At 41.2% G+C, this 26,292-nt stretch overlaps 2 protein-coding genes across 3 annotated transcripts in view; both read left to right on the forward strand.

Annotated features, from left to right (window-relative positions):
* rasgef1ba (RasGEF domain family, member 1Ba) overlaps positions 1 to 26,292 on the forward strand; it is a 137,188-nt gene that overhangs the window by 81,225 nt on the left and 29,671 nt on the right. The window contains exon 1 of one of the 2 annotated variants that reach the window (XM_039802790.1): positions 21,571 to 21,884. The exons of the other annotated variant lie outside the window; for it this stretch is intronic. The gene's annotated coding sequence lies outside the window, so the exon portion shown is untranslated. Of the gene's footprint in view, positions 1 to 21,570; positions 21,885 to 26,292 lie in introns of those variants that run through there. 2 annotated transcript variants of the gene reach the window in all.
* On the forward strand, positions 10,266 to 14,269 carry LOC120560373. The gene is made up of 3 exons (XM_039802791.1): positions 10,266 to 10,405; positions 11,940 to 12,578; positions 13,237 to 14,269. The coding sequence occupies exons 1-3, from the start codon at positions 10,357 to 10,359 to the stop codon at positions 13,734 to 13,736; spliced, it is 1,188 nt and encodes a 395-aa protein (XP_039658725.1). The 5' UTR covers positions 10,266 to 10,356; the 3' UTR covers positions 13,737 to 14,269.

Consider the following 26,292-nt stretch of genomic DNA (forward strand, 5'->3'; position numbering starts at 1 on the left):
GACAGTCTGGGCACTTTGTGAGTCCAGACGGGGGGGGTAAGGACAGCTGGAGAAACGCAGACGGGCAAGCTTGGAAACAGATTTGGTTCACAGATTGTCCCTTGTTTATTTAATCACTCAATTTCTACGTCTCTCTGCAGACTACTAGAGTGAAAATGGTTTTCTCCCATAGGTCTCATTAACCATACAAAACAAAAAGGCATAAGGAGGCAGAAAATAAAATATTGTAATTGATAATATTTTGAGGGTTAAAATGTGAGTCTCGTTTGAGGTGTATATAAAGACATACTTGCAGGATTCTCTTATGAGGGGCTGTAAACTTAAATACCCACACACAATCTGAAGCAGCTATTCTTGCAACCTGTCTCTCTCTGCTCCAGTCAACACTGGAAGAGACATTCAGCATCTGTCACAACAGAGTCGTTAAAGTATCTCAGTATATCAGCATTCTCTCTGTGAACCTTGTAGTTGTATTCACTTTACAACCAGTCTAAATGAACAAATACATTTTTATGAAACGTGAGATTTTTTGATACTATTATTTTCAAATGAGACTAAAAAATATGTTTCGAGCCGCAATGGACTCTTCATCAAGTCCTAAACTACCAAACAGACTCATGTGTGTGTCATATCATGTGTTATTTTTTTATCATTCAGCTTGTTAATGTTGGCTGGGTTTTCAAAGGATCGCTCTGGCTTGACTTAACGCTTCATGTTACTGCTTCATGCCTTCAGCTGACTTTTGCCCTCTTTTCTTGGTCTTTGTACCGCACAACTGTCTGCTTATTATATGTTCAAAGCCATAGGAATGCCACTCCCACAGCCATGGAAATGGCCCACTTTTCACTGTTACATATGCACATTCTTGGTTCAATTGGAACCAGCAGTCCTCCCAAGTGGTTTCGATCAGCTGTGCTCGGAGTATTAGGTGTTGATTGACAGTAGCTGGAGAGGTGGCTGTACAGGGAGGTGGGGAGGAGAGGGGCTCCTCTTGTGTGGTCGGGATCAGTTTACCAGAAGAAATGCGGACGCTTGTGCGCACTGTGAAAACAGTCCAAGCAGTGAAACGCCAGGCATTCCTCAGCCACCAAAAGGGGGTCGCCTCGGTAACTTAGGTGGGACGCATTCCTCGCAATCCCTGTTATCCTGTGGCTGTGGACTAAGTGGGGGCGGCTGTGGCTAAGTGGTAGAGAGGTCGCCTGCTAATCGGAAGGTTGGGGGTTCGATCCCATACTGCAGTTCCATGCCGAAGTGTCCTTGGGCAAGACACTGAACCCCGAGTTGCCCCCGATGCTGCGCCATCGGAGTGTAAATGTGTGTGAATGTTTACCTGATGAGCAGCTGGCACCTTGTATGGCAGCCTCGGCCACAGTATGAATGTGTGTGAATGGTGAATGGTTCCTGTACTATGTTAAAGAGCTTTGAGTAGTCGTTAAGACTAGAAAAGCGCTATATAAACAGTCCATTTACATTTACATTTATCCAAGCGGAGGAGGTTCGATGGTGGTGGGGTCTGGTGCTGGAATCTAGAGCACTTCAAGGAGTTTGAGGTTCCCATAATAGAAGATCTGGATTGATTTGTCTAGAAGCACTCATTGTGTGATTTGCAGGTCAAAAGGTGTCTCACTGTTAAAACTGGCCCAAAAGTGATCAAAGTTTTCTAGACATTAAGGAATTGAACTACCAATGCTACGATTAACGGATAACCCTAACTGATTTCAGTGTGAGGCAGTTCCTGCCTACATGTTGTAATATAGTCATTGAAATGCTCTAACCGTTGCATATGCTTTTATCCAAAGCAACTTACGCAACTATGACACTTTCTGCATCAGCTTGTTCACAATGGTCCGTGAAGTTACAGAAATTTAGTTAATGGTCGATGTCCACAGGGACTGTTAACTCTGACAAACTCATCCATGTATGCAGACACTGTTGTATAAACACAACCATGTTGGGGTTCAGTGTCTTGCTTAAGAACATTTTGACGTATAGACAGAAGGAGCCGGGGATTGAACTACCAATGCTACGGTTAACAGATAACCCTGACTGTATTCCAATGTGAAGCAGTTCCAGTCATTGAAACGCTATCACAGTTGCATATAACCTAGATGTTGAAAAAAACCTTTTCCAGTAGTAAATATCCTGATGTTTTTCATTTGTGGAAATACCCTAATATGAAGATACACTACAAGTAAAAGGCAATAGATTTTTTTTTCAGAAGTATGATTAGCTAAATGTATGTGTTAAGTGTTATAATATTATATGTTTTATGGTAATGGTGTAATTTTTACATTCATGTAAGCATTAATGCTGTAGCTGGTGGAGCTAATTTAACTACTTATATGATTTTGGGTAGTGTAATGTATAACAAGGCATCAAATTATTATTAGTATTATTATTATTATAAGATGGTCATACAGTAGGTTTTATATAGAAAATATTCATCTGTAAGTGGAGTAGAGGTATAAAGTGTCATTAAATAGAAACTTGTACTTAGTAGAGTACTTGAGCAAATGTACTTAGTACAGTGCTGTCCATCACTGCTTAGTTCAATTTAATTTAGCCCAGTATTTAACCTGAATATCTGGATGCGTTTTTTTCTATCTACATATTGGCATAGATATCTAAGACAGTCTATTCCTACAAGCTTAGTCTTACAATGACTGAGGGTCCACTGTGAAATGCGGGCCACTGTGTTCTTGATTCAGGACACTTCGAACATCATTAACCACAGTGGATGTGCTTTCTCAGCTGCAGACCATCACGGCAGGTCGACAGTGTGGAGGTATGACAAGGGAATCATTGATTCATCTGTTTACGTGTTTCAATCCCTTAGTCGGCCTCGTCTACATGACACGGTGACCGACCCTGTGATGTAACCGGCGAGCTCTCACTCTCAGGCTGGACGGACAGTGGACAGAGAGCACTGACCGATATTCACCATTTATGTAAAGGATCACAGCTTTCCCTTACATAAGAATGTCCTACCATTTTTGGTAAAAAAAAAACAAACAAAAACTTCGTGGAATGTGACCTTTTATCCACGTGCACAAATATGTGGAGGAATTTTTGGAGTCTTTTAAGTCTTTGTTCCACTTTTAGCTCGCCAGTTCCTGTTTGAGGCTACTGCCCCTGCAAACAAAGGAAGAAGGAACTCAAGGTGGAAATGCCCGTAGAGTTACACAGATTTGCGGATGACTGTGACTCAAATAAGACGTATAGGAAGTGTGGCGTGTGACTGAAGAAGATTTTAGCATCACATGCTGATAAACAGAAAGGTGCACTGATGCATGTGACCTATGTGTGGTTGAACTCAATCTTTCCAGTGTTGTTCTGAAGACATCTGTGTTCACATTGAGTTTCTCCCAAAGCCAGACCTTTACCACACACTTCCCCAGATGATCTCTCTCCTGCACTTCATCTCAGATTGCTCTGTGTTGTTGAATAGATTACAGTGGACATAGTGTTTTTCTCATATAGGCATCTGGTGCTCGTAGGAAGTGTTTTGAAGCGCAGATGCTTTGCCATAAGTTCGCTGTTGGTCAAAAGTGGCCTCTGCAAATTGGTGGCTACTATAAAAATGCAAGCAAATTAGAGGGCATCCAGGCATGGGACCAAGAGTTCTGTAATTCATTTGAGAGACTGGATTAAAGCTTTGAAAAACAGAGAGGCTCGCAACTCCACATCACAACAGCTCTGAAGCCAACTTTTATGGCTGATAAATGACCTGCCGCGGTTCCTCCATGTGTGTTTTGAAACTCTGTGGTTCAGCATCCCACCCTGGTGCAGAGGCATGTGCTTTGCAGCTGCAAATCACAGCTATAGGAGAACATTTTCTGCATGAGTTGCTGTAATGTCAACAGGCGATGATGAGCTTATGATTGCCACCGAAAGAAATAAGATTCCCTGTCTTCGGTCGAAAATATCTGCAAATGAGAGCACATAGTATAGCCGTCAACACAAACTCAACTAAGTCTTAACTTGGTTTTGTCTCTGCAGGGTTGGAAATAGGCCTTCTAATTGGGTAGAAAATAGAGAGTTCTCTGCGCTTCTGCTTCTCCAAGGACTCTGATGAAGATGTAACCTTACATCGAAACGTTCGTCAATGTTATGCACCTTTAAAAAATAAACTATAAATTAAGAAGACATCTGTTTTGCACCGGCGATCTTTTTACTCTACAAGGCCTTCTAATTGGTCACCAGAAGGACCATGATGAGGGATACAGTATGTGGCTTGCAAGATTAATATAAGCTGCAACAGATGCTGGCGAGAAGATGAAACATGTTCCTCTATGGCCAGTTTGAGTAAACTTATCATATGAAAACATATGCATTTTTACATATTTATCTTATCTTATATGAGCATACATTTGCGTCTCAAAGGCACCACAAATTGCACTCAACAGATACTCAGTTTCACTTTAATGTCAAACGCAACATATAATTTATTTTTAGGCAGTGATTGGCTAGTCACATCACTGCAACAATACAAAGAAGAAAATATAGGCCTATGGTTCTGTTTACCAGCATCAAAAGTCGAAGTGACTGTGCATGAAGCATGTTTTTTTTTTCATTAGTTAAGGGATGCTTTGACTTGTGGAATGTGGACATTGTAATTTTGCTAATACTCAAGTAGAGACTGACTTGTCAGTCAGCAGGAGTGCTTGCAACTCGGGCTCCAGTTGCAGGCTGTTGACATCACTCTGGTTCTTAGGGGACCACAAGCTGAAAAAAAGCACAGATTCCACGAATTGCTGCACTGCTCCCATGTTGAGTCTTTGTTTGTGTCTGGTGTGAAAGTTTGCGAGCCACTGATCTAAACAATATGGCTACTGCTGCTGGTTGTCAGGAGACATAAAAGAGGGGAAAATGGAGCCACGCCAAAGAGCAGCGTGCAGGCAGCGCTTCTGAGCTTCCACAGTGGGATACCTCAGTTCTCCTGCAGCCTCAACTGACGTAACCGTTCTCCAGGGTGTGAGCCGCCTGCACCCCACCTTACCTCGCTGTGTGCTCGCTGACCTGGTTTTCTGCACTACAAATCACACTGAAAGAAGATCTACAGCCTGACTCACGCCTTTGAGGATGGGAAAGAGGAGGAGACAGTGCAAGCTCTGCACTTATTTATTTATTGCGGTCATATATTAAAAGCATGGCTCTTTCTTTCGGGCGTCCAGACACTTTTGTAAATGATCCATCCCCTGAATTCCAAGAGAACAAAGACTAGTAATTACAGCTTCTCCCATACCAGAAAGATCACATGTTTCAACTTCATTTTCCTGCAAAATGTATGAGTCCACCAGGAATACTCCCTCTATCCTTTTCCTGCTCACAGGTCCGCTGATGGTCTAAGTTGTAGAAATATGCAAAAATCCTAGATGTCATTTCCATTCATACAGTGCCCACTGTCTCTAAAGAGTATTCATGAATATTAATTAGCCAGCTCTGGTTGGTGATGTAATAAGGAAAGATGGAAAGATGCATCAAGCTCTTGACCCTGACTGTCGAGGTATTGTGTGTGTGTGTGTGTGTGTGTGTGTGTGTGTGTGTGTGTGTGTGTGTGTGTGTGTGTGTGTGTGTGTGTGTGTGTGTGTGTGTGTGTGTGTGTGTGTGTGTGTGTGAGCCTGGAAGCATCCGTGTGAAAGAGGAGAGTGTGATGTTCCTCAGCCGGAGGCAGGCGTGAGTAATGAGATGAATGTCCAGTCGACTGTCTCGGCTCCCCTCTTCCTCTGTAATTACCTATGCTGTGGCGAACTCATCATTTGTACGTGTGTGTGTGTGCTTCCAAGCAGTCAGTGCTGTGCGTTGTGCTGTGAAGAACAACCCTTTATCTCAGCCTGCAATTCTACGTCTTATAACTGTTTCCAAGATTAAAACCTCGAAATCTGACTTTTTCAGACAGGTCGTACAAAATGTCCCCAACATATTGTAAGGGTTGTCGATCAGTACTTGTCCAGACATTTATAGTTTGAAAATCACATTTGCCAGCATGACATTTTTTGCCACTTTTGGGGCTTTCCGAAAATAGTCCCAAGATGTAAGGAGCTTCAGGGAAGTCAAGAACCTAATTAGAAACAGGAAGTCCCACTTGCCCATTCTTTTTATCTCGCTGTTTTAGTAAAACAGTTGGAAAGCTGGTTGCGCAATGGTGATTTAAATGTCAACAACATTGAAAGTATTGCCTTTCCCAAGTCCAAATACCGATACCAGTGACAAACACTCCACACAGATAGTTCCTGGGTCATTGGAAAGTCCCACTCCAGCAGCACGGGCTTTCTGGGTGCAGGAACTAGAACCACAACTAAAACTTTCTTCCTGTGGTTGAAAGTTTCTGAGAGCCCATCTTACAGTATAACAATGTGCTTTTTCATGTGCTTTTGTATTTCCCTATATCTTCCTCCTCAACATGTGCTGACATACAGTACAGTATGCTTAGAATTCCCCATTGCCTTTTCTTTTCAACTCTTATTTCCTCATTGTGAGATCATTCACAGTTTCTGGTACTGAGTTGAGTTCACCTGTCATCTAAATTCCAGAAGAAATGAAAGTCTCCATTTGAAGATAATCTTTCAAAATGTGTCACCATATAATAACAGTTTCATCTATATTGTGTCCTCCAGGGTATCTTTGTAGATTTTACACTGCCTGCAAAGTCAAAATATTACAGTAAGTAATACTGTATTGTATCATAAAAAAAAAATGCTATTGCTGTTATTTAACTAAATTTAGATGAGATTTGGATGGGAAGAATATTACTTTCAATAAGATGGAAACGGCTATCCTTTTTCAAAAGTTAAAAAAAGAACCTCCACCAACTTGCAAACTCTGCTTGGTTTAGTTTGAGTTACAAAGGTGCAGAGAGCCTAGCTATCAGGACAGACTAAGAAAGTTATTGCTCATTTAAGAACACGTATGATTTTCTGTGTTAAAAACACATTTAATTGCTAAAACAGACATTTTTATTTGCTGGACACCACCTTCGAGAAAGCAAGGCCAGCAGTTTACCATTATAGATACCAATGTGTTAAACACACAGAGATGAAATTGGATTTGATCTAATTCAGCAAAAAAATCTTGGTAAGACAGCAAATAAGAGAATTCTCTAAAATGCGTTCTTTACGACTAACTATTACATATGTCATGCACTGCAACAAAGCTGACACAGTGCTGTAGAGATAGGTCTGGCAATGCGAATGATACCCCTTTCCCACCAATGGCTCAATCAGGGTTATACCCAGGTCGACTGTGTGTTTGAATGGGGTAACCCTCCTCAAGCTACTCGGCTTCACGACCCAGGTTGCCAGGTGGGTTTGATCAGGGTATGACTAAGACCTATTTCAATGTGAATTGCACACGACCTGGGTCGCTAACAACAGGGGGTGGGGCAAATTATGTGATTGGTTTGAAATGACAGTAGGGCAGTCGTCACAGGTCGCCGCACACTTTGAAAAAATAACATCAATTTTGTTTCAATGTGCTTTACACTGAGTTTTCACCATAGATTGTATAAAACTAGTTTTTTTTTACAGGCAGCTTCAACAACAGCAGAGCGGTATGGATCAATTCATTTCCGAACAGTCCGCTGACAGTGAGTGCCAGGTTTTTTACTAGTCTGCCTTTTGGAGAGTGGAGTTTTACAGGCAAAACTGCCTGCACCCATCTGCACACTGCAGTTCAGTGCGGCTGCTGGGGAGCGCTAATCTCTCTCTCTTTTTAAAGTCGTGAAGCCAACAGCAAAGCCTAACTTTTCAAAATAGTAAAAAATCGATAAAAAAAAAGAAATTCTGAATTGTCATGACCATGTAGACTGGCTTGGTTTGAATTTCCAAAAGGAGGGTTGAACCCTGATCAGACAACCCTAGCCCAACCCTCGTAGGTGGTATGAAAGAGAAGAAGATGTAGACATAAGAAAATGGGCTGTTGTGTAAACGACACCGACATTCTCTTTTAAGATTGCAGTTAAAGTCACTCTATAACAGAACAAAGGCTGAAAGCTCAAAATGCAAATGCCACTGCAGGGAAGCAGACTGAATCTGCATTAGCAGCACTTTAGGACTCCCCCCCACTAATTGCTGTGTTTGTGGATGAAAGACTGAGGAGGTAAACCAGTGAAATAGAGGGAGGGACACCAGCTATCTTAATGCTCTCAGCAGACATCCAGAGAATGCACAAGACGACCCATTAGCGCCTCATAGCCTCTTTAGGAGCTATTTCCTCTAAATGGTTCCCTCTTATTATTTAAAGTTGAGATGAATTTGCGGCCTCTTGGGACGTGTTCACACTTAGCAGTTAAAATGCATCTGGATCGCATGTGGACAGCTTTAAATACAAGTGTAGCTGTGCCAAAAATGCACTGAGTTAAGATTTGGAATTTGAGTGCTTAATTCATGTTCTGTGGTTGTCAGGGATTTGCAATCATATAGCTACTTATTTAGTGAGGCAAAGATGGCATCGTCAACTTAGTCAACTGTTACTTGCTCATTATATTCTACTCTACCCTTCTATTCTTTTCCTCACATGGTGTCTCGGTGTGTAGTTCTCTCAATAAGGTTCTACTTCAGGGAACATTTGTTAAACAAAATTAAAAGTGATGCGTTGATGATGTCACGTCAGTTTCATGCGACGGCACTATGGCACATGCACGCAAGAAGCAAGGTCTTAACAGGTTCTTAACGGGCATTTATATCGTGTTCCCACAGTATGGTGCGGCTCTGCTCAACTCAACTTACTTTTTTGATACCAGTATGTTTCTCTTATCATGTTCCACTGCGTATAGCGCCCCCTCAGCGTAGGCGGGATTCTTAACTGATAACCATAGCGCCGCCACATGAACTGCTGTGACATCATCTTCAACGGGACACTTGTTGAATGCTCGTACGTAGTGTTCGGCAAAGTTTAGCAGGCTGCCATTTAAAAAAACATTTCAGTCCACCTTTTATAATATCGGCTCAGCTCGCCTGGAACCTCGACCAAAGTGGTACCAAAAAAAGTACCATGTACCATCCACAACTTTTGCTAATGGAAAACTAAAAAAGAGCCAAGTAGAGTCGTGTGGAGATCACAAGAGCACTGTGTAAAAAATACTAAAGAGGCCAATACACTGCACACCACTTTATACTATGATTGTAAGGTCAACCGTAGACTTACACTGTTTACATTACAAAGGAATGTGTACTTGCATGTATTGGATTGTCCTGTGCATTGTGTTGCCTGACGCATAACATGGGACTGTGGTGTGCCAAAGGTTGGTCCAGGTTAAAGTGTTTAGCTTAACAATACTGCATTAGTCTTTTTGCCTGAGGCCTGTGTTGGGACCCAATTGTGCTAACTGCTGTCTCTTTGAAATGAATGAGGTGGCTGCATTTATTCATGCATTGCTAGTGTCTGTGTGAACAGACTGGTAGTATACCTTCTGACATATCCCTTAACACCCACTCCTATAACTCAGTCCCCCGCTGCTGTGTCATTTCTAACTCCTGACTTATGCCTTCTTTACTCATTGTAAATTGAATAATGTCAATTTTTTATTTTTATTTTGACTCCTAATGCTTTTGAAAAAATCCTCATATGTACATTAACCTAAACTGCCCAAACAGAAACAGATTTACATTTACATTTCTTTAATATCCAAAGATATGACTATAATTTTCCTTTTGCACCATCTTCCATCATGACTCTAGGGATACTACATGTAAGAGATACTACATGTATTATGTTCATTATGTATTAATTCTAAGCATAAGTTGTTTGTGAAATGTATCACATACTTACCACAAAAAAACTACCACAGCTTTATCAATTGTTGCACATTATATCGACAAACACCAATGGTGCACTTGTCTAAATAAATATTATACAACACACTGTACCATATGAATGTACTGCATATTAAAAAAGAATGAATATGTGATGTTAAACTCATAGTATCCTCCTTAGATACAATAACATAAAACTTTAATGACCCCAGAGGAAATATGCATAACTATAGGATTTGTACAGATCAAATATAGGACAAATGGGAACATTGCAGATTAGGGCAATATATAATATAGAATATGTAATACATTTGCAGTACAATATGTAAATGAGTATTATGGGGAAGATATTGCTTACAGCCTTAATTGGAGTTTGTATATGCAGGATATAGAGACACACAATCAATTAGTGCTTAATACAATATATATATATATAGTCATATTTGTCATAACTGTCGCCATACATTGTTTTTACATTTTCTGAATCAATCACAACTCTGCAACACGACAATCGACGTCATGCGCTGAACTCGACGTCACCCGGAAGAGAGGAGTGTCGGTGTGTGTGTGTGAGGATTGTTTACATTTTCTGTAGCCCGTGAAAATGAATCCACCGATGATCAACTCGACCAGCTCCGTTTCAACGACCAAAAGTAAGAATCGTTTAAGCAACCGACATGTTTTGTTTGTAGTTTAACAGCCAGCAGAGAGTCAAAATTAGACAAACATTAATGTAGCTATGTTAGCTAGCTAACTGTTAGCCGCTAACCTTAGCTGTGTTTGTTACAGAGAGCAGAACTAGCTTTCTAGTTTAGATTTACTCCGTTATTAAGATGCTGAACCATTCGTTGCTAGTTGTCCTGCTCGCTGTCTGTGTTATAAGGCTCGTATTATTCTGCATGTATCTGAATTAGCGTGCTGGCTAACTCAACTTTTCACCTAGTAGCTGTGTCGGCTAACAGCTTGCTATCTGGCTAATTAGCAAGCATAAGTAATGTGAGGATATGATCTTTGCTAAAGATGGACATGGATTTAAATGTCTAACATAACCGAGTTAATAGCACAGTCCGTGACTATGTCATGTTATTGAAGCCAGGTGATAAATTTGTAGATACGCTTCGAGCTTTACTTATGCAATACATGTCATGCACACTGTGTTATGATAGCAATTAAATATCGTAGTTAGCCTTTATGTAATTGCATATGTAGGTGTCATGATAAGCATTTATGAAGGTAAAAAATTACCACTCTACTGCTAAAACTAAGCTGCCAAGTACCTCAACCAGTCTTTATCTAAACTGATTTTGCAGATTATGTTCACCTTATTTGAATGTTTTTTTATTTCTTACTAGTGAGATAAGTAAAAAAAAAAGCTAATGTGCAGTATGGGGAACGTAAAGTGTCAATGAGAAGGTTCCAGAGTAAGGCCAAGCAAAATAACAATCATTGTCATTAAACTCAGGTACAATAACATTTTGCATAGCTTCTCTCGATGAACTTATAACAAATAAATAAAAGCAGTACCAGGAAGAAGAAAAAAAACAGCAGTAATGACAGTTTAATGTTTAAAAAGTGACTAAGTGAATAAAATTATTGAGTCATAGTTACATTTTCTGGTTAATTCACTCAATTTAAGATCACATAGCCTAGTTAATGATGTAGAGAATATTGTCTGATGGTTGTATAGCTGGTACTCCGCTGTGGAGGGAACCTTTTGTACATTTCAGACTGTGATGTACACTCAGTTATCAGTTTATCAGCTAAAACCAATGCCGTTTTTAGAGAGGTGTTTTAGTATGGCATCATACTGGAATGTGTTTCTAATACTTTTCATATCAGTGAGAATGCATTAATTATTTAGAAAGTGACACCTCTCAGTATATTACAATATAGTTCAACAGCACCACAAACTTCAGCCTACAAAATGACCATACAGTTGAATCAACACCTCTTTTTAACAAAAACTAAACATGGAAATAACCGTCTTGAAGGTAGCATTTATTGCAGGGCTGTTTGATTTGGTGCAAAACTGAGTGTAATTTTACAACAAAAGTAACAACAAAACACAGTTTGATCCTAATTAGAATAAATTGGATTAAATGTGTGGCTTGGAGTCAGTATGTACTCCATACCACTAACATTATATGAAGTTGTTCACTGTATTCAGCTGTGTTTCTGTATGTACAGGGAAACGAGAAGCTGAACGCTCGATTAACTGGACAGTGGAGGAAACTCAGGTGCTGCTGTGCGCCTGGAGTGACGAGCGCATCCAGAAGAGTTTGGCAGAAAACCTTCGCAACCGCCATGTCTTCAAACACCTCTCAGCCCGCATGAGTGAAATGGGTTTCTCTCGGAGTCCACACCAGTGCCGTCTTCGGGTCAAAACTCTGAAGGCTAACTATGGGAGAGCCAAGCTACAGAGGAGCATTGACAGCTCGCAGCCTTGCACTTTTAAATATTTTGCCGAGATGGATGCTGTGTTGGGCCGGAGGTCAGCGGGAGGGGAAGGAGGGCCCTATTTTGTTTCTCCAGAACGGACGGCAGAGCGTCACCTTGAATCCCTCGACAGGACAGGAAGTATCAAGCCAGATTTAAATTCTAATACAGAGATTAGTGGACACAATTTTGGTTCTTTGGGGAGGACAGGAAGACAACGTTTGAGCTCTTTAGAGGAGAGAGGAGGCCTTCAGTCTTGGCAGCTCGACTCTGAAGTCAAGTTGGAGGACAGAGAAGATTCATCAGATGAGTTTGAGTTCAGCGATACAGGATTCCCACAGCGACACCATGAAGTTTATCTGGAATCATCCATCCATCGTGAAATGAGTGGTATGTAAGAGCTAATGTCTTTTTTTTTTTTTTTGCAGCTGTTTTTTTTCTGTGCATATAACGTTTTTTAGGCCAAAAATACCTAACCTGAAAGAGAGACGAGCCCATCCTACATATATTGTATAAAATTAAGTTGCATATTAAACGGGCCCTACAATAACATGTAGGGTGGCCTAAAGCCTTTATACATACCTTTTTATGGTGCCCTACAATACTAAGCTACTATTTACATATTCATATATCATGTTTTAATGTCAAACCTACATGTGGCAGGCACATACAAATAGGCTGATTTATCTTTGCTAATAATATGTTGGATTCAATGTATATTTTCAGACATGTTTTAATTGTTTTGGGGAAAAACGTTCAAAAAAGTATTTTAACAATAATTTGGCGGCCCCCCTGCAGTGACTCTGAGGACCCCCCTCTCTGGTCTAGATCCTTAAGATATTCAGTCACATACGATTAAGAAAAGCAGCAAATACTCACATTGTAGTAGATGGAACCAGAGAATGTTTGGCATTTTACTATCAAAATATTTGCAGATTAATTTTCTAGTGTTCAACTAGTCCATTAATTGACCCATCATTTCTGCTCCAAAGATATTCCTGTCATCAGTAACAATAATATCTGTACTGTTTCATATCCTGTGTCATAGGTACTCTAGTGGAAAACAGCTTGAGCCCTCCTTCCCCACATGTAGTACCACCTCCACCGGCCCCTCCCCCTCCTACCCAATCCACTACCTCTCCTCTCCCTGCACCCCCAGATCCAAGCTCCAACACCCTCCCCACCTCTGGCCACCATCACGCCGAGTCCTCCTGCCTGGAACCCGCCCTCAAGCACCTGACGGACTGCTTCCAGCGGCTGGTGTCCGAGACACGGGGCCTGCTGGTGCAGCTGGAGAGCCAGCGGCAGGAGCAGGCTCGCTGGCATCAGGACCTCCTGGCCCAGTGGCTGCAGAGGGAGGAGCGCCGGCAGAGAGAGACGGCTGAGAGGGACGAGAGGAGGGAGAAAGCTCGCATGGAGCATGAGATCAGAGTCCTGGAGCTCCTCACAAGTCTAGCCAGAGAACACGGCTGTAAATGTGGAGGCAGCCAGACTGTAGCGGAAGCACCAACTGGTCCCAATCATACCATGAACAAAGGCGGAAATTAGGATGCACTCACACAAAGGATCTCTTTTTACAGTGGAATGGTATTCAACCTCAGGTAGACCCAAATAACAGAACCGATAATGCAAAGAGACACATTCAAGACGGCTTAGTTTAGGCCTTAACCCTGAGTCCTATGGAGGGAAATTTCAGTTGAACCAAATTCAGGGAAAAACCCTCAAAATCCAAGAATCTGTGAGTATAAAAAGATCATTGTTGACTGACAACCAGTTGTGCTCAGAAAGCTTAGAAGATGAAACTATAGTTGAAGTGTGAAGGAGAATTTGTTCTTCTCTGTTTTCTGTCACAACATACAGTGGACATAAAAAGTCCACACACCCCTGTTAAAATGCCAGGTTTTTGTGATGTAAAAGAATGAGACAAAGATAAATCATGTCAGGATTTTTTCCACTTTTAATGTGACCTATAATGTGAACAATTCAATTGAAAAACAAACTGAAATCTTTGAGGGGGAAAAATAAAAAATAAAAGGCCCCGTTTACATGAAGGGAAGACGCAGATATTTTCCTGCGGTTTGGCCTCTCATTTACACGAAAACCCAGTTTTTATCACAGAAAACGATTGTTTCTAAAAACTTCGGCCAAAGTGGAGATTTTGAAAACTTCGTTTGCACGTTTGCATGTAAACTGAGACAAACGGAGGTTTAGGCAGCCGAGAGAGAGAGAGAGAGGACGTGATTGGTTGCTGTTGTTGCTATTGTCGGGATTCTGATTGGCTAACGTGGGCTTGAGCTTCTCGTTACACTGCCACCTACAGGTCTGGCGTGCTCTTGACTGCATTGACGGCATATATACACGGGTACATATAAACAAACACTTTTCTGAAAACCCAGAGGTTGAAATGTCCGTTTATGAAAATAGCCGGCCACGTGTAAACGTAACAAAAATCTTACAATAACCTGGTTGCATAAGTGTGCACACCCTCTTATAACTGGGGATGTGGCTGTGTTCAGAATTAACCAATCACATTCAAACTCATGTTAAATAGAAGTCATTACACACCTGCCATAACTTAATTTTAAGTGACTTTGATTAATCACAAATAAAGTTCAGCTGTTCTAGTAGGATTTTCCTGACATTTTCTTAGTTGCATCTCAGAGCAAATGCCATGGTCCGCAGAGAGCTTCCAAGGCATCAGAGGGATCTCATTGTTGAAAGATATCATGTCAGGAGAAGGGTACAAAATAATTTCCAAAGCATTAGATAGACCTTGAACACAGTGAAGACATCATCATGTGGCGAAAATATGGCGCAACAGAGACATTAACAAGAACTGGACATCCCTCCAAAATGTATGAAAAGACGAGAAGAAAACTGGTCAGGGAGGCTTCCAAGAGGCCTACAGCAACATTAAAGGAGCTGCAGGGATTTCTGGCAAGTACTGGCTGTGTGCTACATGCGACAATCTCCCGTATTCTTCATCTGAGTGGGCTATGGGGTAGGGTGGCAAAACGGAATCCTTTTCTAACAAAGAAAAACGCCCAAGCCCGGCTGAAGTTTGCAAAAACAAACCTCAAGTCTCCCAAAAGCATGTGGGAAAATGTGTTATGGTCTGATGAAACCAAGGTTTAACTTTTTGGTCATAATTCCAAAAGGTATGTTTGGTGCTAAAACATCACTGCACATCACCCAAAGAACACCATACCCACAGTCAAGCATGGTGGTGGCAGCACCATGCTTTTGGGCTGCTTTTGTTCAGCTGGAACCGGGACCTTAGTCAGGGTGGAGGGAATTATGAACAGTTCCAAATACCAGGCAATTTTGGCACAAAACCTTCAGGTTTCTGTTAGAAAGCTGAAGATGAAGCTCACCTTTTTAGCATGACAACGACCCAAAGCACACATCCAAATCCACAAAAGCATGGCTTTCCCTGAAGAAGATTAACGTTTTGGAATGGCCCAGCCAGCGCCCAGACCTGAATCCAATTGAACATCTGTGGTGTGATCTGAAGAGGGCTGTGCACAGGAGATGTACTCGCAATCTGACAGATTTGGAGCGCTTTTGCAAAGAAGAGTGGGCAAATATTGCCACGTCAAGATGTGCTATGCTAATAGACTCCTACCCAAAAAGAAGTGCTGTAATAAAATCCAAAGGTGCTTCAACAAAGTATTAGTTTAAGGGTGTGCACACTTATGCAACCAGGCTATTGTAAGTATTTTTTAATCCCCCCCCCCCACCCCCAAAAGATTTCAGTTTGTTTTTCAGTTAAATTGTTCATGTTATATGTTAAACGTTAAGGTGGAAAATGTTCTGACATGATTTATCATCAAATTTTATTTATTTTTTTACATCACAAAACCCCTGTCATTTTAACAGGGGTGTGTGGACTTTTTATGTCCACTGTATGTGAGAGGGTTTAAGGTGTTAGTTGATTGCACCAAATGTAATGGAACATTTTCATGCACTTTTATATAAATAAATAAAAAAAAACTTAGAAATTTTGAACTGTTTCTGTTTTCCACTTGAATCTGTTTGTCAACAGGATAGCCTTTTGGTACTAATGGGAAAAGTCTTAATCTCTACTGATGGTTGGCAATATTGACAACTGACAAGTGACAACTTCATCGCTTCCCTATTCCACTGGACTAAAAAGTCACTAACGCCCACTAACATCTGGCTTTTGTCTTTCCTGGGAAACGTTACAATCAGCATTCATTCCCGGGACAAATGACTCTGCAGTAGTCCCAGGTATTTGCAGTGATGGAAACATGACACGCGGATGGACGTGCTAATTTTCACCCCTTTTTCGCCACAATGCTATGCTATCTCAGCCACAAATTCCATCTGTCTCCTGCAACTGAGCAATAGTACAAGTGAACAGTATGCGGGACAATTCCTATAAGACAAAAATGATGTCCTAGTTATAAATTTGGCAGGTATCATTGTGGCTTTTTGCTTTTAGTATAACCTTTTGATCATTTATTACAGTTGACTGTCCTTGCAGGCTAAACATTTACCACCTTTAGGCTTTAGTCTGTGTACAGTAGAATCAGTCTAAATTTAGGGGATTTAAGTGATTTCATGCTCTGTTTCTGAAACCTTTTCCAAACTTATCACACTAGACCTGATATTAAAGCTTAAGCTCAAAACTGCGCAATTGTCAAGCTAAACCTAAATCTGTCAATTAATGTCAATACATTAGATTTAAATGAGAAATGTATTCCTGTTACATAAAGAAGGCATACTCACACGTGAAATATAACCATAGCACGGAGAGTTGATCTGTCACAGTTCTGACATTAATGGGGTGTATTAAAACATAAATATCCTGACTATAAGAATTATTTATTGCTTTGCCATCACTGCATTTGTGATTAGAAAATCTGCCCTTTAACCAACCAAAGTCACAAGTTTAGTTCCCTCATCGGCAAAGAAGTGTGTATCATCATTACTCAGGATGTTTGTCCAAGTGTCCATGAGCGAGACACTGAACTGTGACCTGGCTGCTGCAGGGGTGGCACAAATGGGAAACATGTTACTGTAAATTCCTGATGCCTTTCTGCACTGCTCGGTTGAAACTATATGGGGAATGTAGCACAAACATAAAGTCAGGGTTTATTTATTTCCCGGCAGGAAGATTTCAAATCCAGCAATCAGCCTGGATGTCACGCTTGCACAAGAGACCTTTAGCACAGTTCTGACACTCCAGTCAGGCTCTTTCTCCCAAGAGTAAACATCTGATGTCTTCAGTCACACAGCATGTTAATGAAGCTGTGGAAATAATGCGCATTTTTACAGTACCGTGACTGGTCTGGTAAAGCTCTAACTAACCCATAGTGCCCTTTTCTGTGATGGGAGTTTTTTTTCTTCCTGCAACGCATTGATTTACATTCACACTCACAGGAATCCTATGTATTAAACCTCTAGGCTGTAACTGCCCCATGCTGATTGTTACCTGAATTGACCAACTGGTAATCTTTTACTCTGCCATTCAACACCGGCTGCCCTGAAAATACAGAGTGTAATCGAGTTGGATTGGAAATGCCCCACTTCCTTTAGCTTTTGAAATGCTAACACCAGATCGTAATCAACACTGGTCAGGCTGGTATTCTGTTATACGGACATGTTTGAATCCAGAAACAGGAATACTTAAAGGGTATGGCTTTCTTATTGTCAACACATCCCATGAAAAGACCAAAACCAACAATGAATGTATCTTACTATTACCGGTGTATTCAAAGCCTGCTGTATCTCATAGCTCATAAACATAGAGCTCCATTGTTGTCCAAAAAATATTAAAAACACAACAAGCCACATACAGTATATGCACAGATCTAGGTTATGTTGATTCAATCCCACATACACTGTCCCGCTACTTCAAATGCTCACTAGAGCACCAGATGTGGATTAATCCACCGCTGAAAATAGTCCCCAACAAAATGCTGTATTTCCTCCAGTTTGAGTATTGTATGTTAAAAATTACAGTGCCAAGCTGTTTTAAGAAATCACTGAGCCTTTTTTAAAAATAAATATTTCTGAGGTGTTTTTTTCATCGTGTTATCTTCCGTATTAAATATGAACACGTGCTTTGGGCTGAGAGCAACAGACGGTAGGGAAATCAGAATGTATTGAGATACAGGTTTAACACAGTGCTGGTTTAGGGTCTTTTCATGGGATTAGTTGACATTGACAATAAGAAAAATAAAGAATAAGGTCTGTCATTTCTTGCTACTGCTCTTCTTAATATGGTTGCTTTGGGGAATTAAAACCTGCTCCTCTGTCACATTCAGACTGAAGGATATTTGGGCCTTGTTAACCCTTTCCAAATACACACAATTATACTGTTTCTTGATCATCTCTATCATACATTCAGTTGAATGCCCAACATTTCTTGTTCAGGCCTGACCATTGTTTGTGGTGTCTGCTGGCATATATTGTGTTTGTGTCCAACATAATGACTGCAGTCCTGATCTTTGTGGTCAAACTCTGGGCAGTCATTTAAGCGAGAGAAAAGCTGGATTAGTGCATATATGTAAATCTGCAGTAATGCCAGATTACGTAATACCTCTGGATGTTGACGAGATTTGGGATGATTTGCTGTTATTTTACCGTGGCTTATTACTCCGCTTCGGAAATGAGGAGGAAGTCAACCATGCACAAACAATTCTACGGCTAAACAAACATCTAGTATGTAGTCTTTGTATAAATCATATTTCTTTACTGTTCAGGTTAACTGAACTACAGTGGAGTTTGGTTTAAAGAAGAGGGAAACATTCTGTAGCCTTGTTTTATTTTCTGTTGTTCAGTGAAAATAAGCTTTTGTGTTACCCATATTTTTTGCGTTAAAAGAGTAACAGAGCAATTTCTAGTTATTTTCCTCTTTTCAGGTTGCCATTGTAGATGAGAATTCATTCTTAATTGACCTGCCTGGGTAAATGAAAGCTAAATAAATTAAATCGACTGAAATAATAATCACACAGTGGCCCTCTTAACTCAGCAGATAGGACACGGTGACATTGCTGAGATTAGGGTTTGCCAGAGAACACTGCATCAAAGGATTTAATACATTTGAAATATGATTGTGCATTGCATGCATTTTTATTTCCAATGATCCAGTCCCATTCTGGTCTTTCATATAATGTGAACCAACGTTTTTGATTATCCTACGAAAGACAGCTTCCTTTTTATGTGTCTCCACTTATAAACAGTTGTCACCTTGAATTATTTGGACAAACAATGAACAATGAACTGTTGGTTTGAAGAACTAAGCGGGTCATTTTGTTGTATTGGGGACAAAATAAGAGACTCAGCTGTCCAGTTTCATTTTATGCAACAGCTTTTTCACTGATATGATCTATACATTTAGAATTTGTTTCTTTCGGTGGTCACAAAGCTTCAATTTACATGACTCGAACTTAGAATGAGGCGTGTAGACATACAAAACAGAAAGAGAGTGGGGGGAGGAATGGAGATGATAATGGGAGAAAGGCTGCGTAAAAGGGGAAGGAGGCAAGGTGAAACCTAAGCAATTTTCTCATATGAACGCTGGACAATGTCCAAGGAATCAGGTCTGTAGCTGGCTCGTAATTTCGTCATAAACAACCGAGTCTCTTGCCGTTCCTTGAATACGTCTGACGATTTCGGCGTCGGCCCTTACCGACAGAAGTTCCAGAATCTCGCTGTCTCTCCAGTTAGACATTTTTGTTGCCTTCTTTGTGGAAAACAACCTTCTTCTTCACCCTCAGATGTTTGTTTTCTTCTGTTTTTTTTGAAAAAGGATCGAAACTTGATCAACATGCCCACACTGTGAATTCTCTGGACCATTGGCGATTGTAGACCCTTTTTAGGGGGGCTCAAGCTCCTTGATTTGCCGTACCTGGGGTTTCTGCGTTTTGGCTGCTGTCTGTGGATTCCTTCATGGGCGGCTCGTATTCTTTCAGATGTTTCATGCGCAGGTGTTTTGGCAGCGGCGATGTTGTGTGTTGTTTGAGGTCCTTGCCACCGCGGGACAGATCGGCATTGCGGGCTGGGCGTGTGGCTCGGCTTGGGTCGCCTTCTTTTCCGGCTCGCGAGTTCCATTTTCACTTTCTCCAAGCCTACTGCATTGAACCGTCCACCTACATTACGTCGACCAGCGTAGCGCGTGCAGTGCAAGCGTAGGGTTCGGTTCGGTGGAAAAAAATTCCCGAACCCCATCAAAAAGCCCAATATTCGGCCGAATCCGAACCCGAATCCTGGATTCGGTGCATCCCTAGATTTAGCAGCGAGGGGATAACACTTTTGCAAGGCACTGTATCCGTGTCACATTCTCGTTAGGGGCTGAGCCCCCCTAAAGGTCTGATCCTAGAGTCGCCCCTGCTCTGGACAATGACCTGCTGGGATCTGACACTGACTTTGTACTAGGGCAGGGTAAAGTCTGTTTAATGTCCGGTCCAACCGATTCGGACATTCTTACGTACAGCTTCTCCGGGTAATGTCTAGATAAGTTCAGGTTTGCAGTGCATATGTGAAAGGGACTCTAATGACTTTGTTGAAAATGTAATTTCCCCTTGCGGGATTAATAAAGTATGTCTTCTTCTTGATCCCCTGACATTTGCTCTAGCACCATAGTGACAATGACTTTTGTGTTATTTAGTGAAATATCTTAATCTCTATCTTGAGCGCTCAGATTTATTGTTATTATATTTGGTACGGACATTTATGTCTCCCTCAGAATGAATTGTAACAACTTTGGGGAGCCTCTGACTTTCCATCCAGAACCATCGTCATGTCAACATTTTAATTTGTCCAGTAGTTTGATTTATGTTAACCTGGAAACGAATGACTAATTCCCATCAGCATCAGCTGTACTTGTGTTTAGACCTAATTAGCAAAAGTTAGCATGCTAACACGCTAAACTAAGATGGTGAATTTGGTAAACAAAGCAGCCCAGCCTGTAGACTCTGTCTTGTTATAATTTCAAGGTGAGACATTATTTGTTAATATTGCACATTTTATTATAAATAATTGTGTGCTTTAAATAAACAAAATGCATACAAAAAAACATCAGAAAATGCAAACACAACAAAATGTGAAAGAATACGAGAAAAAACAGCCCACCCTAAGAGATAAAACAACCCTACCCACATACCCACAGACAGAAACTGTCCTTGAACCTGAGAAAATGGGGAAGTTTTCAATTTGATTGTCATGCTGTGTTTTCAATTTCTCATTTTGGATTTAGATGCTTTGGCAACACAGATGGAAGGAACGTCAGAGTGAGAGTGAAAGAATAGATGGAGAAAGAGAAATGAAAGCGAGAGAAGGGGGGGTGGGTGGAAGGAGTTCTCTCCTCTGATTGGCTGCTGCCTCTCCCTCACAATAAAGTCCTGAGGCTGCTCGCGGCTTCGGAGCTCACAGACACAAGAGAAGGCGGCGCAGCAACAGCAACACAGCCGGAGCTGTCAATTCATTCATACGGATTCTGCTTCTCGGAACAAACCCGCTGCTCTGAAACCGACAATACCCGTTTTGCTTTCCTGCATTTATACCTGAATAATGCTGCAGTGAGTGACTGGAGTCGGGAGGGTCTGCTGGGTTTCACCGCCTCGGCTTATTCACACGTAAAAGGAGAAAGTCTAGGCTGTTGAAAGACGGTTTCGCACATTTTTGGAAAGGATACGAGGGGGATTCGCACCTGGATTGCTTGTTGAGGTGAGCTGTGCGGGTTGTTTTAGGAAATAGCCTATTTTGTGTTTTAAGAACTATTATTTTTTTATTGAATGTTTTCATGTTTGTGCACCTTGGAGACGCATTGTGGAGCGTGTCCACAATGCGCGAGAGGGTGGAAAGAGCGCACTTTATTTCCAGCAAAAGAGGCTGCGTTTGTAAATGAACTGACGACTGATATATAAATGCTCTTTTCCCAACTTAACTGTCTGCAAATATTAATCTTGCAGCTTCAGTTAGTGTTCAACTGGCCCCTTTAGTGCAATGTGAGTGCTGGCAGTGCGCCTTTATTGACTCTATCCAAATCTCTTTCCTCCAGAATCAAAACAAACATGAGTAATGATACCCCAAATTAGCTGTGTTGTCTACATAGGCTAAGTAGCTGTGTCTGTCTTTTCATTTCCCCTAAGTGATTCCTATAATGTAGCACAGTAATGGGATTGTTGAAACCAGTGGCGGACTATTTTTAACCCCCAGTACCTTCTGGTTAAGAGGATTACCCCCCACCCCACTTCTCCTCCAGCAAGACGGTGAGGGATCGGTGAAGTTAATCCCACATCTCTCATGAGTAACCCTGGCTTGTTCTCCACGGCTTTCCGTGCCACTGTTCTGTAGTACAAGCATGCATTGGGGTTTCCTTAATGTGCTGACAAGTTAAATCCGTTTATTGGTGATTTGGCAGGACTCTGGCTGGCTGACAATGTGAGGGTGCCTCCTCTGGAAACAGTTGAATGGGTTATTATTGCAGTGGATTACATGATTGCTACTGTACTCTGGCGTTGTGTAGAGGTGGTTGTGGTGGGCTTTGATTGTGCAAATGCAGACAAATGGATGCTTTTGGGAAATGGGTCTTTGAAGTCACAGGAGTCTGATATGTGGTGCAAGCGGTGATGTAATTGTACATAAAAAAAAAAAACAGGTGTGAAGACTGCAAACCTTTGGGAGTTAAGAAGTGTGCTCCCAGCTATAGCTTAGATGTGTTGTTTGTATCTATTTTTTTTTTTTTAAACCTTGACTGATTTATTGTTCACACAATGTTTATTTGCCCAGTTCTTATGGAATTGCAGATGCTGTGTGGGGCACTTTTTTGACTAAATTTGTTTGACAAGTGAAAGCTTGGTTATATCCAACTGTTGTGTTTAAATGGCTTAAAAGCAGGGGCTGACTACACGTTGAAATACAGTCTTTTAAATGTGGTGAATCAATGGATTTGTAACGCAGAAAAAAAAATCCACTTTTCAACCAAATTCAGCCCAGTTTCCAGCCTATAGATGCATAGGCATCTTTTGACCTGCAAATTGTCAAATCACTGCTTACAGAGAAGTCTTTGAGGTCAGGAATGTCACAGTCCAGACACATCCTGAAGCCTCAATACACTAAATTTTTTGTTTACCCTAGTAGTGTCACTGCACCTCAAAACACAAGTTGAAATTTGGCTCTTTGACATTTCTAGTATCTAATCCCAACCTATGCTTGTTGTTGAAGCTGTCTGTTTAGTTTCCTAAAGATTTATGAGAAGAATCAGAAGTAGAAGCCATAAAGGTGTTGTTTCTCCTGTAGCATCGCAGTCTCTTCACTGTTTTAATGTATGCAGGGTTGGGGGGGTGTTCATGTGCTGTCAAGGACTGATGACGCCAACTGACAGAATCCTATATGGAAGCTGTGACTTTTACCACTCGGTTCCACAGCTGCAAACATTAGCCTGTCAAAACACTCATTACTGCTGTGGATGTAGTCAAGAAGCTGTGGTTGGAGGAGCGTTGAAAGGTTGAGATGTGTCTGGGACGAGCCCTCTCTTTTCTGGTCGGTTATCTTTTTGCTGCGGCCTGTTTTTTTTCCATGTTCTAGCTCTACTTTTTGATCGCAGCCCTCTATGGAAGGTTACCAAATACTTTTCTGCCTAGTTTAGTTTTAAGTACTTCTGACCGCACACTAGCTTCAAACAACACTACCAACCAGCCGTCTTTATTTAGACTACTTCCACTATTCCACTGTGGCCTCTTCGCCCTCCTGTGCAGCCACTCAGCTATCTCTCACCCTCATTTCCTCAAGCCATGGATGAGTGAGATTCCTCATGCCTTTAAGGGTTTACATAGTGGAGGGGGGCTGTTGATTTACTGTTGGTACCTCAAAGTGTCTCTGTGCCTGCACCACATTCCCCCATTGATATAACCCCCTTCTCCAACCCCAACAAAGCAAAAACAAAACACCTTCTTACTTTTTCTCTTCAGCGTGATGATCAAATTATGTTTTATTACACCGCTAAACCCAGAGCTATACTGCTTTTGACCCGTGTACTTTTCAGTGGTTTTCAGGAAAATGGCATCAGGGAAGTGCTTCAACAAGTAAATGTGTGTGTTTGCCTGCTTGTGTGCGTCTCGTGAACCACAGGAATGATTTTCTGTATGCTCAGGCTTTTTTTCTTTACAGCCTCTGAACTGCTGATGGGCACCCATCACAAGTGGTCGTTAACACTGCGGGCGGAGCGGGAAGAGCCTCCGTCGGCTCTTTAAAGGCTTGTAATTTGAGCAAGCGAGGAGACCAGGCTCCATCATTCTCCCCTTTGGGGAAGCAGCCCAACCCATGCGTTTGGAGGCAAAATGACCTGCAAGCTTGTGTCACTGATGGCTCTGCAGCTTGGAGGGAATTTCACGTAAACTGCAGGGTTTTACTCCTGATATGACATGTGCCTGGGGAAGTTTGCTGCTTTTTAAGCTGCTGCCCTTCTTTTAAAATTTCCCAACAGGGCATAAATAGGGAACTATTTTGACATTTATTTAACCTTTCAGTGAATCATGGCCTGAAACAAAAAATTAATTGTTACCCTTCTCATCAACTTGTATTTTACCTCCAAAAAGGGCTGTTTAATTAATCTAAATTTTTAATTGTGATTACAATTTTGGCTCCTAATGTTCACAAAAACAGAGTAATGGAGAAAAAAATCAATTTATTTTGCACATTATGTTTTGCAAGTAAACTCTTATTTTGTCTATCAGTTCAAAAAGGAAAAGTATAAAGGGAATTTTACAGTGCAAGATGTTTTCATTGTTTCAGCGGAGTGTTCTACCCCCCAGTACGTACTTGGAAGAAGGGGAGAAAGTCCCAGCCCCTCAAGACTACCACGAGACATACCTGAATCATCGGAGAGACTCAGTGCCATGTGATAATCAGCATGTTTAGTCTTTCGCCAATAAAAAAAGGGAACATTGTGTGCGTGGGTGTAAAAATAGGCCACGGTTTGAATATTTAAAGAAAACCATGGTTTAAAGATGGTGGCTGAGACTATTCTGACATGTAATTGTTTCTAATTCATTTTGATGTCAAAAATTCCTTAGTTCTAAGAAACTTTAACCCAAAAGCAACAATGTGTATGTCAGTTTATAAGCTTGATGCTTTTTAGTTGAGTACAAAGGCATATTTTGAGCAGAAACAGACAGAAATTTGAATATTCTCTGTTTTTAAATCCAATTTAAATCCAAACCAGACTTCTTTTTACACATTGAGACAGATGGCTACACACACACATCCACTTCCACCCCCACACACACACTCCAAAAAAAGTGGGGAGGCAAGCTGTGGCATTTTGTTTGTTTACCTTCTACTGCCACCCAGCCAACGGCCACGCTAAACCAACAGCAACGTGCAAAGAGTTTGCTTTTGTCAGGCCAGAGGTCCCCCCCATCCTTCACCATCACTACTACTACTACACACAACACCTGGAAGCAAAATGTAAATCTGTGTGTCAGTTGGTGCTGCTTGTAAGCATCCTGCACTTAGTTTTTAGGATGATGGTAAAGGCTACAGCTGGCATGTGTGGAGAACAGACACTCGTGGGTTTAGTGCAGAGATGGTGTTGGTGGTATCCTCTTGTTGCACAAAACCAGACTAATTGGCATTTCTTGCCTGAGAATAGGGTCTCGGTTATCGCCAAAAGTGGCCCTAATCTTTGTAAATAAGTAAAACTTTTTTTTTCATTTCTTTCTTTTGTTTCAGTGAGGATAACACCATCAATAAAACGCCAAAATATGTATTTAAAATTAGATTTAAAGCACCCAATACTGACCCGCATGTTCTGCTCTTTTATAAGAGACCGAGAGATTATAGAAGAGGACCAGTGCAACATCTGATGTCATAGTCTACTCTATCTGAGTTTTTTTTTTTTTTGCATTAGAGTGATGTCACAATACTGAAGATTAAATACAACTTGTTACAATATTAGATTTTAAAAAGCCAAGTCTTTCATCGTGTGTGTTCTGTGATCTGAGGTTCATTTTAGTTTCACCTGTAGAGGGTGTGTGTGTGTATGGATTTAATTAGTTTGGTGGATGAAGGTTTGGACTCGACCGATCTGAAACCGTATCAACAAGTCAAAGATATCTTAAGATTAATCCCA

Source organism: Perca fluviatilis, chromosome 6 (assembly GCF_010015445.1).
Source record: "Perca fluviatilis chromosome 6, GENO_Pfluv_1.0, whole genome shotgun sequence".
NCBI classification, from domain to species: Eukaryota; Metazoa; Chordata; class Actinopteri; order Perciformes; family Percidae; genus Perca; species Perca fluviatilis.